The sequence below is a fragment of the Amblyomma maculatum genome, chromosome 8, assembly GCF_055883805.1.
Source record: "Amblyomma maculatum isolate TAMU_Amacu chromosome 8, ASM5588380v1, whole genome shotgun sequence".
NCBI classification, from domain to species: Eukaryota; Metazoa; Arthropoda; class Arachnida; order Ixodida; family Ixodidae; genus Amblyomma; species Amblyomma maculatum.
In genome coordinates, this window is record NC_139351.1 from 104,925,557 (window position 1) to 104,937,867 (window position 12,311).

General features: G+C 49.2%; 1 protein-coding gene across 1 annotated transcript; it reads right to left on the reverse strand.

Annotated features, from left to right (window-relative positions):
• Positions 1–345: 345 nt before the first annotated feature.
• On the reverse strand, positions 346–8,044 carry LOC146182096 (uncharacterized). Its single transcript, XM_084577092.1, has 5 exons — positions 7,656–8,044; positions 5,294–5,761; positions 4,523–4,955; positions 2,530–2,840; positions 346–1,690 (listed from the first exon to the last, which is right to left on the reverse strand). Exons 1-5 carry the CDS (start codon positions 7,711–7,713, stop codon positions 1,395–1,397), a joined length of 1,566 nt encoding a protein of 521 aa, XP_084433218.1. The 5' UTR covers positions 7,714–8,044; the 3' UTR covers positions 346–1,394.
• Positions 8,045–12,311: the final 4,267 nt, after the last annotated feature.

Genomic DNA, 12,311 nt, shown 5'->3' on the forward strand with positions numbered 1-12,311 from the left:
CTGTTGTCATGTTTAAGCAATGAAAGTCTGTAGCTTAAATTTTACTCTGTATGAACTGTTACTTTTTCTAAATTCTTGCTGCCAACATTACATTTTCACACACTTGCAAACCAAGATGTCAATTTTGTACACCTTCTGTACTTCACAAGCAAAATTTACAAATTGTTAATATATGTTCTAACCATAACAGCATTTCATAAAATAAAAATAAAAAGTCATTTTCACATCTTGCCATTTCTTGCAGGCTTTTTCTAAATAGATCACAACCACAAACCAAAATTCTGCTTTTGTCGTTTTTTTCTTTTTTTCGTCCAAGCCGGACTAATAGCTGCCTTTTTATCAGTACAAAAAAAAAAAAAAAAAAAAAAGTTCTGCTTAAAGTAAACCTTGCCAGCTAAGATGCCTGAAATGCTATTTTGCAACAAACCACCAGTCTTGAGGCACATGACACAAAATACAGTAGCACTAGCTCAAACCAAAGGACCTTGGTCAACGAATACTCCATTCCTCCAAAGCAAACCTTGTCTGCAACTGCTTACAAGCTGCTTCTGTCAACTGTGAGCTGCAGTTTTGCATAGCATCTCTGAGTGAAAACATGCTTGTGCAAAAGCAGGCTCCAATGCTGCTTCAACTATACTCTTATGTGTCAGGCAACTACTGGATTATGTAATTCTGCATAGCAAAACATTGAGCAGAGAACTTAAAAGCTGCAGTGACTGCCTATCTGTCTCCTCAAACTACCCTGCACTTTATCTCTTGTCCAATTAAAAGTCCAAACAACCTCCACATGGTCGTCTCTTGCTTTGGTATCAAAAGAAGAGAAAAACAACTCAAGATTATGGCTCACTATAATGAAACATTCATACAGCTTTGAATAAAGTATTTCTCTGTGGCCACACAAAGTGAATAAAACAAGGAAGTTGACCATTAAAAATGCAGCTGCCAACACTGTGCTCGAGCGGCAGACTCCTCGGAACTGTACATCTACGTTGCAGTGTTCACTGCCACAGTTACTAACAGTCGCAGGTCGACAGCAGCCCGTCTGCCAGCAGGCCACAAGGTTCGATGGCTCAACAAACAGCCTACTCGCAAATCACATCATGGAATGAGTAAACAACAAACGTCTCATCAGCACCTGACTTGTCCTGCAGCACCACGCAGCGTGTCCACCTAGCATCATCACCATCATCCACAGGCCTTTTCCTGGGGAGGGGGGAAGGGGTGCACTTGTTGAGTTAGCACTGAGGTGACAGTCTTCTCAGTAATGCGAGCTTTGTCTTGGATCTCTGTCCTGTCATTCAGGCAGTCCTCGATACACCAGCCTCATGTTCATACACAGGGGGTCGGCCGATGCGATGACCACGAAATGCAAGTCCACAGCGCCTCTCTTGAGCCTAGGAAAGCACCCAGCTTGGAGCCAGCTGCAGCGGTAGCAGCAAGAACAGCAGCAGTACCGGTGTCTGCCAGTAAGCCACAGTGGCTGCACTGTCATCTGCGTCACAGTCGTCGGTGTGCGTCAGGTTGAAAGACACCCACGGCCAGGGCAGGTTCCGCACGCACGCGGGGGGGCTTTCGGCAAACTGTACGCGTTGTGCGGACACAGCGATGCAGTAGTGGCGCCGGCTCGCCAATGCACTGGCCACCAACAGTCGTGTGCCATTCTCCTCCCAGCTGCCATGGCACTCAAACCCTGCATGAGACCACGCATTGGTCCAACTTCTCTGCACGCCCAACACAAACTAGCGTGAGATCAAACAGTCACACTCATGCTTGTCTTACCCTGATACTGCAGTGGCTATCCTGACTGCATGCAAGTTTTTTAAACACCCAGCACCAGCCTATACAGGCGTCATGTTGTCAGCATGAAATAACTAATGGAGCGAGCCATTGATAAATGCCAGTCACAACCTTTTGGTGCACTGAAGCCTACTGCAGTTCACATGGACACAGTATACACAACCTACACATCCATGAAATGAACAATGATAGTCAACAAACAATGAGCAAGACAACCCGGCAACGACTTCTACTGAAAGCACCATGAACAGATAGAAATCAGCAGGATTCATTGTCGGGCGCATTGGCTTATAACGACAGAAAGATGGGTTGCGCAAAGAGGCATTCACAAGCGAGGACAAGATGTGATGAGGGTCACTTACAATCTATCTTTTCAACGTTATAAAAAGAATGCAGCAGCACAATGCTCAAATTATTAAGATTAACAGTGGGACAAGTGGCATATTGGTGCCAGCCAAATGGGAAGCAATACTGGATTCCTGGCACCCAAGAAACTACAGCTAGCACCAGCAAACCAGCAGCAAGATTACCAAACGATAGAGACCAGTTTCCGACAAGCCAAGTGTGGTTTTGGCAACTATATCAGCCCAGCATATAGGAAATGAGTCGCTGTCCAATTATGAACAATTTGATCCTTGATGCACTACTGGCAGGTGTAGTCTCCAAGTCAACACGTTTTCTCACACTTGCAAATGGCACTGGGCTGTGCCTTTTTGAGGTGAAGGCACTCACGATGGATGTCGGAGCCACAGCCCAGCAGCAGCTGCAGCTGATCCTGGTGGTAGCCACAGCCCGAACTCAGCACGGGGCGGCCACTGCAGCCCTGTGCAGGCAGCAGCAGGGCCCCCAACCCAGCCGGTGGGGCAGGGGGCAGCAGAAAGAGGCGGCCCAGCAGCGGCCCACAACTTCCGCCTGTTGCCATCTGCTGAGGCTGCTGCTGCACCAACGTCAGGGGCTTGGCCAGCTGCTCACAGTCGCCCAGCCGCAACTCTACCACGTGCACCGCCTTCTGCAGCAGCCCCAGGCAGCGCCGCTTGCTGGTGCTGCAAATGTTGCCAACGCACGAGTCCTCAGCACAAATGCGAGTGACTGACTGAGCTAGTTGGTCATTTGTTGCAACATTTCGATGGAAAAACTGTGCAAAAGAGACAGACGTAGAAATAGGACCAAAGGGCTGCTGCATAGGCTTGACAAGACACGGGGCCAGACACAAAAGATACAAATGATAGGATGAGCAGTGATAAATGTAAAAAAAAGAAAAGATAAATATAGTAAAAGTGCCCAAGTCGAAAAGGAATGCATGAGGCAGCTGCAGGCACCTTACTGTCTTTTCTTTTCAGGCCCACTAGCTGGCACTGTTTTTACATAGACACAGAGGATGAGTTACAAAATTGATTCTCTGGCATATTTTGGCTATGCTGATGTTCAAGTGGCAGTACAATATGCATGTATCGCTGAGAAAATTGGTTTTAGAAATCCCACCAGTTAATTCACATGACATTGCTGCATTTTCAAATAATCAGAGGAGTAGTGCCTTACTTGTGTGAAATCAGCCGGTGATAGCGACACCCGTATTTTGGGGTTAGGTCTTCTTGAGCTCAAAAAAGATTATTTCCGGTACGAATGATCTTTTTCAAAACAGAATGCAGTTCCCTAAAGATTGACGCCAACAGCAACATCACCTTCTTGCCAAGGATGTCTGAATGTCATTTGCAGAAACTCATCACCTTCAACTGAGTGTCAATCATTCAGTGGAGAAGAAATCGCAGCACACTATTTGAAAGGCTCGGTGAATGCTTTCCAACAGCATATTTTTTTATAGGTGCACCCGCAAACTTCCAGGATCTATCAGTTCAGTTCAGGCGTTCAGTCGTGTCCGACTCTTCGTGACCCTATGGACGATGTCACGCCACGCTTTCCGGTCTCTCACTATCTTCTTAACATCACATAGCTTCATCTGCAATGCCTCGAGAATGCCATCTAACCATCGCGTTCGCTATCTATGGTCCTCTGTAAATCCCATATGCTGAGCTTGGTGTTGGCACCACCATCGTGATTTCTATCTCCGTGTGTTAATTTTTTTTTCATCCTCTGTTGCCTGCTCTGGCACTGCGGTATGTGCCCATGCCCTTGGCAGTGGTACACTGGAATGAAGCAACAGCTCCAATTCAAGAGCTCTCTTGCCAATGCCATTACCAAAGGAGCCTGCATAAGTTCCACTATTACAAGCTAATTTCCAGTCGCCCAAATGGTGCCTCTTTGCAAGAGTGCCATCACCACAAGGTGCAGGTGCAGAATGACTGAAAACGCTCAGCCAGCGACTAAAGTTATCCGTAAGCACATAAAAGATCACTTTCACATGTCCAGGGAAAAGAAGCCAAGCAAAGGGCACTTGTAGAAAGCGATGAAGTGAAACGGAAGATGGCAATAGGATGTGGCACAGCAAGCAGCTGGCAAGCTGGACCAAAGCGTCTCCAAGCAGAAATACTGTCATATGTTGTGGTAGCTACCAACAATTAAAGGCCTGCCTGCATTGTCTCCAGCTTTCGACAAAGGGCCAGTGACCGCAGCTTTTGTTGCAGTAAATTATGTCAGCGCCTTGCAAGCCTTAAAAGTAATTTGTTAGGGCAACTTCTCAGGTTTTTCGAGCCATGGCCATGGTTATGCAACTTCCAACGCAATTACCAGTGGCAGTTGCTTGCACAGTGCTCCTTACAATGCTTACCATTCGAACGTAGACTGGACCAGGAAGCGTGACTCGGGTGGATCACCGAGCTCGGGCAGAGGCTCCAAGCATCTCAATCGTGTGGTGCCCAGCAACAGTGTGTCAGGTGCCAGCACCTGCAGCGGTGCACTGCCTGCCTGCAGTTGCTGCCAGGCGGCCGATGAGAACCAGGTGGGCCAGCTGCATGGCTGCCCCCCGGAGGCATCTGGGGGCCACAGGCGCAGGGTACGGGAGCCCTCAGTGGCACCGCTGAGTGCGTCACATGTGGCGTCCCCTGACTGGGCCAGCCACCAGCCACCATCAGCTGCACTGTGCTCGTATGCGAAGCAGCGCAACCTGTCAGCGTCAGTTTTGGCTGCAGCGTGCACCAGTCGGCCAACCAGGTACCGTACCGAGCCCTCCTTCCACGAGGCCAGGCATGTCAGCTGCTCCTCTGCATAACATTCAGCCGTAACACTCGCATCAGCAACATGAGTATGATGCAGCACAGGACAATTATTGCTTCAATTTTGTTTAACAGGAACATAAGAATCATAACCTTAGCGCATTAGTAACGCCTTTGACACCCCAAAATATGATCATGCAGCCCTCAAAAGGTGTTGCTGCTATTGCAGCCAGGCAGGCACATAATCATAAAGGAGCGCTTATCTTGACAAAGCACAGGAAATATGCCACCTACTACACTTGTTTTCTTTTTACTCAGATAGATGTGGGAACTGTTCGCATACATAATGAAGCTACTGGCCCCACTTAAGCAAGCAGTGCAATTACCTCTGCTCTCGGAACCCAGCACACTGGCACAGGCCTGGAAGCGCAGCAACAGTTGGCTCGATTCGGTGCATGACTCGAGGCTTGACGGTGGGTTGGCACAGTCACCGCTACCTTGATTGTAGCTGAACAGCAGCGGCCCCTGCAGGGGACACGCTTCTGCGCTGCCGTTGAGTCGGAAGAGCGAGTAGAGGCTGGCATCCCCGGCAAACTCGGCGCACACGGCCGCATGCGAGGTCTGGTGGGAGCAGGGGGTCTCCTTGTACTGCAGCACATTGGCATGCTTGGCACTGATGCCCAGGCAGCGAACGCAGCCAGTCTCGGCCAGCAGGAACTTGCTGTCACGACCCTCGATGCAGCGGCCCCGTGTGGACAAGTGGGTACGGTTGATGCGCACAGGCTCTCGTGCCCCTTGGAGGAACCACTCGCCCCACCAGGCTGCTGGAAAGTCGCAGCCATCCGCACAGCAGACTGCATATTGCAAACCCAAGAAGCATTTCTTCAAAGCTTTGCTCATTGCATCCATCGTCACTAGATAAACAATATTTTTGTGAGCTCGTTTTGATGGGATGCTGCTTTTTTGCCTTTGTGCATTGCTTTCTTTTTTTTCTTATATCCAGTATACTGGAATGCTGGGTAAGAATGAGATATACTTCTGTTGTGTACTGTGCCAAAATTTAATCTATGACAGATTTGGAAACAATGCAATGAAAAATACTTGCATCATAATGTATTCTGCTTGCTACATATTACAAAAGCATGGCCTTGGGAATTTAAATGGCATGACAATGCTAAAAGTTGAAGACCTGCAAGCAGGAAAGAAAAATATAACATTGAATTTTTAAGAACAGCTTTAAAATACCTTAAAAAGGTTTTGCCCTTGTATGAAAAGATTAGAAGTGGGCTGAGCACACCTGTTCATGTGTAGTGCAAGCCTTAGATGCATAGAACATTTTGTGTCCAACATATCTCTTCCCAGATACCATTATTGTGATGCTAGTCCAAATGTTTGTTTCTGCCTTTTATTACTACATTCACATGCCCTTTTTTCTTTGTTTCCCAGCAACATATGTGACCTATATTTGATTCATTTTATTCAAATTATATGTTACTGCTGGCTGTTAAGGGCAGTCAGCTGCCCTCAGGATGTCTGCAACATTTTTTCCACCTACAGCTGATCTCAGTCAAAGTCAACTGATTGCAAATTCAGCCTCATCCAAATTGTGAATAAAACCACAGCATTCAAAGAAGGTCAAGTAGCTATAAGATTCTTATGAAAGTTTACTGGTTGTGAAGCTTAACCATAACACTGTGAAATCACTTTGCATGCCACCGAGCGCTCTGTCAATGTGGTCCTTCCTTAACTACGCACACAAAAGTACAGTGCTTAACTGTGATTGAAGTTAGTGTTTAATCGTGTCTGAAGTTGGCAAAGCTGAAGCTATGAGGGCAGCATCTTTCTGCCTTCTAACTGCCGCCAATAGGCTCTTTCTATGAACAAATATGTGGGTAAAACATGCCAAGCATCTCATATATCCTAGCTAATGTATACAACCCACCCGTCCGGAATAACAAACTATATATATATATATATATATATTTATATATATATATATATATATATATATATATATATATATATATAAATAGAGCAGGAAGTCAGTACAGTGGGCGGAGAATGAAGAGCAGCTTTTCAGCCGGCATCGTATTCGCCGTTTATTCACCCAACATCGAGCATGCATTATTCAGGTTACGGACTTTCACCACTCCTTTCGGCACGAACCACATTTCATCACGCTTCTGTGCTCGTCTATGCCTTTACACTTTCATGCATGCGTAAGAAACGCGCCGGGAATAGCGGCCGATAACATCGCCCTACTAGCGTCATACGCCCACCCACGTTCCCCTTGCTTAATGAGAGTTTTCCAAGCTTCAAAGGTGACGGTAAGAGAACAGCTGGATCATTCGGCCTCGCAGTCTGAGTTGGCCCTATGAATACTCTTAACGGTTGTAATGCAGCAATGTTTACATGCCAGACACTTCCGAGACGTGGATACTGTACCGGAATCGCCACGGGCTACCCGATAGTGCGCTTTTCCCGACATCGGGATGCCACAGTGCTTCTCCATTACCATTTCACTTTCCCCTCTACATGACCCGTTTCGCTGCCCGCCCCGGAACGCCAACCAGCTACAAAAACAGCGAAGCCGATAATTGCAAACGCTGCAGAGAATTTAACACCACGACTTTAGGGCCAAGCAAGGCCTTCAGCGTTAGGTTATCTGCGCGAGTGCGAGCTCACGAGGGAACCTCGCTACGGTCGGGAGCAAAACCGCTGCCAACCCCGTCCAACCGGGGAACCCACCAGCGCAGTAATGCACGAGCAGCAGCGGCAGGGCACGCACGAGGACACGCCCGGCCATGCCGCGGCGGGTCGATGCTGCCGCAGTAGCCGCAGGTTTATCCGCCGCGCAGGGTCGTCACCGCGGCGGCGCCATGGCTCACCGCCGCCCAGCGGCCCTCGCTGCTGCCGTGACGGACGGCAGGGGTGAACGCGCTGCAGGTGCCAGCCTGCGCTCTTCGTGTAGTACAAGGTGCAGCGTCGCGACCGTCGGAGACACTCTGCAGTGCAACACGGGGCGCACGGCTGCATCAATCACCAGCTACGAGGCCTGTCTGCCGCCATGGCCGCCGAGGCCGCACCGAGGAGTCAGCTCCGTGCTCAGTCATTGGTTCCGTCAAAATAACGGCGGTCGCACACGCTCTGATTTGAAGGCTAGCCGTGTGACCGATACGGATTTATCTTTTATTTATTTCGCCCCCAGGGTCAGCCTGGTGCGATAAAAGGCCCACGCATTACACGCTCAACGAACTATTTTGTACGTTTTCTCCAACTTGTCCAAAGGACGGTTTCGGTTGTTTGGCGCGGAATTACTAACATTTGACTTCACCATGGACCACTTTCGCATCCTCTATCTTTTTTCTGGTCATTCCGGACCTCTGAACTGCGAGGCAGTGAACTGCTGCAAATACAAGTGTGGTCACTCGACAAAGGCGCTTTCAGCTTTTAGCGCCAATTCGGAAAAAGTTGTGGATGCTTTGATCGAGGCTCTCAAAGTGCATGCATCGCTGCGGTCGGTGCGCGCGGATAGTAGTACGTATTGTGACGGCGATCGATCTCTAACGATCGTTAGCACTTCAGAATATCGAACATGGATCCAGTAGCGTACTGTCTCTGCGTTTAAGAAAAGTGCCGTCAACGTAGCTCTATCTTCGCCTGTCAAATGTGAAACGAAGATGGAGGACGTGTCCATGCGGACGCTTGAATGGTCGAATATCCCCTGGATGCCACAAAAATATATATGTCCACAGCGTATATTTGGTGGGTACATGCCGTACATAGGGAATTCCTACATAGAGGTCCGCTGTCCAGGGTACCGGTCTAAGCATGCAAGCGCAGATATATGTCGGCCCTTAGAGATAATGATCTTATCTGCCGTTCCAGCTAGGATCAATTTAGTCCCCACTAGAATGTCTGCAGCTGGCAAATTTTATTTCCTGCTAGAGTATAGAAACAGAAACATGAGGTGGAAGTTGAAATGGTATTTCACATACTGCAGCTGTAAATATGCAGATGGAAATGTTTTCCTGCGGAAATCGGCGTCTCCATTTTGAAAGGGGTTAGGACATGCTATGAATTGTCGATGCATCGCGAGAGACATCCCAATGAAAATACCATGACGGCAGTGTCCGAAACTGACGGATTCCGGCCTCTCTGTAAGTGGAAGTTACATACGTATATCCGCCAAGCAAGAAGCAAAATGTACACTCAAACGAAACGAATTAAGAATTGTTGGAGAAGTTATATCTATGATTATGCCCTGCTGCATCTGTTCGGAACAGACGGGTCAGGCCATTTTAAGGCTTTGTGCGGTCAATGATACCTATAACTGTGATAGTAAAGAGCTGAACTGTATCGAGGACAGAACTGAAATTAATTGTCTTGCCTAGTTCGCATTTTGCAAGATATCATGTTCGCATAGTGCTGAGTGTTCAACTCTGTCATTTCAAATTCTGAGATATTCCCATGGGGTGTCTGCTTCCCCTCCGGCCAATGATGCCGACCGATTTTCATGACGTCGCCGGTTAATCCGTGGTTAATCACTGTCTCGCTAGCATTAGAGGGAAGAAACTATACTGATTAACCACGGGTCCTCATGAAAATCGGTCAACACCAAAATTCGATTGTTTTGAGATAATTGAATGGGCGATCAGAATTGCTCAGTGACCTTCTCTTTTAACTGTTTCAAACCTGTTCCACTACCGCTTCCACCGCTATTGCGCCAGGTGCACATAACGATCCTGCGAACAATAAGACGGCGCCCAGGTAGCTCATTTGGAAACGAAGCAGGTGGCAACAAGCCGATGAGACATGCACGAGGCCTCTTTCCGAGCAGCGCCTCCGAGCTGCACGAGAAAAAAATGGCTGCCGCTGTGACGTCAGTATTCACGTCGTACATGGAGGAAGGAAATCTTTCTCCATGACGTCGTAGAAGCGTCTCGTGCATAAATTGGTGTTAAGTTGATGACTGCTCATAATCGATTTGATGCAGATGCCTTGCGCCTTATTATAGGCCATCTCTATAGGCCATCTACAGGGCTAAATAAAAACTAGTACTAGTGGAACGATATATACCTTCAATAGCACGAGCTTTAATTAACATGTCCCATTCGCTTCCTTTAACTTGTCAGACACTACGTGTAGCAACTATTGTCTCACTGAATGAGAGTAGTGGTCCTACTAAGCGTGATCCGCACTTTGTGAAGCTACCATAGACAGCTGATGAAAAAAAACAAAAAAACGGTGCGCTTTGCTTTCATCAACCGGTCAGCGCGGCTTACTAACATTTTGTAATACATTATTGCTATTGTCACGTTGTGGTAACAAGCCTAATCACAAATGAAGACACTGGCGTTGCACTTGAATGAAGCTCTACATATTTTGTGTTGCAGAGTCGGTCCATGCGTGTCGTCGATGCCAGGGAGAGGGTAAACATCCTTCCTCCTTCCTCCCAGTCCTCCCGCGTGGGGTTGGGATGAGAGGGGATGGCAGGGTTGGAGGGGCAGGCCCGTACACCATGTGGTAAATGTCCGAAGACTTCACCGCGCAGTGCGGACAGCTGCCCGAGAAAGAGTGGTCGAATTGTTTGAGAGCTGCCGGGCACAGCAAAGTATTTGTGTAAAGGCGGAGCAGAAGCCGCTCCTCCGCCTTTGAGAGGCCTTTACACGGGCGGGGATGAATGCCGTGGCCAGATTGATATAGTAAAACAATATCTTTGAAATAATAAGCTGGTGTGAATTCGAGTTCCTGATCATCGGGGTCGGAGGGGAATGCCCGGTGAGAGCGCGCGCTGGCGGCGGCGTCAGCCGCCTCATTTCCCTCAATGCCCATGTGAGCAGGAGATGGTCGAGCAGGGCTGGCCCGGTATCGTACCTAGGCTACCACCTTCTCCAAAACAGCGTCTGCACCGGGGACCCCGCTAACCGGAATATCATTCGGGCTCCTGCATAAAGGAGGCTATGGCTCGACGTTCCGACAGGCCCTCCGCGAGTCGGAAATAATTGTTTTGGGAGTGGGATGAGCTGCAGCTAATGCAATGGCGACCTTCTCCGCATGTGTTATGTTACGGGCTCGAAAAGTAAGTCTGTTCACTAGTTCGGATTGATGGACGACTGCAGCCGTATACCATCCCCCATGGTGGGGACCGCAGGCGTCCACGTAGAATACACCGGGTTTCAATCCATGGTGACGAGCCAGGGCTTCCGCTCGCGCCAGGCGCCGGCCATTATATGGTCCTCACGAGTCATGTTTGTGGGAAGAAGGCACACGTGGAGGGCGCATCTCCACTGGGATGGAATGCGTACACGCTCTTCCATGAGAGTGGTGTGTTGGATATGTAGGCGGGTAATAAGACGGCGCCCCGACGATGTCTTCGAGAAACGTCGCCTGCAGACACCAACGCTGCCGACACCAGCTCTACTTTCCAAATTTAAGCCGGTATCCCCCATATTCACTTTGTTTTCCCACCCCAATGCCACCCTTACTCACATTATTTTATCCTGCGCGGCGTCTCCTCCCCCGCCGGGCCGGTGCCTCTCCGAACCTGGGAGGACTAGGAGACCTCACTGCGGGCTGCGGACCCGCTCAGGCAGAAGTTCGTCGTCAGCCGGGCCGCATACGTCATGATTCAACATCACATGAACTTTTAGGTCGCGAGTGGGGTCGTGCGAAGACACAGGAGGTCTGCGTGCCTCGAATGCTTCGCATAATAAAGCTTTCCTCCTCCTTCGAGAGACGTATATACTGGTTTGCCAAGTGGACTTCCCGGAGCTCCAGAAACGTGTTCACGATGCCCAGCCCCAGGAGACGCTGGTTGGAGGCGTTCACGGGGAGGTCCAGGGACCGTTTAATAATTTTGCGGAGGATGATTTCGAGTGCATCCTCGTCTTGCTTTCGCAGGTGGAGGGAGTCGAATGCAAGACGTCCTTGCATCGTAACCCCCCGCGCTTATTAGAACCCCGGTGGACTATGCAGTCCTCCTGGTTCCCCACCTTACGCAATTTCGCCTATATCGTTTCTGACCGTTTGTGTTGATGTATGACCGGACTTCGAAATGTTCAGGGATTGGACCTGTCTCAAGAGAACGCAATTTTGGCTGTGCACTTTGGTGATGGGCGTATGTGCACAAATTCAGATTTTGGGGAGGAGCATTGGAGGCCACAGTGACGAGCATAACGGTCCACTATGGTCGCCGCCTACTGCAGGTTGGCCTCAATGTCTCCGAGGGAGCCCTGCGTGGCCCACAGGGTGATGTCATCGGAGTACAGCGCATGCTGCACACCGGCGACAGCGCCCAGCTGGGCCGGCAGGTGCATCATAGCCAGATAGAATAACAGGGGAGAGAGCACCGCGCCCTGAGGTGTACCCCTGGTTCCTAAGCGAAAAGGTCCATGTTCCTCA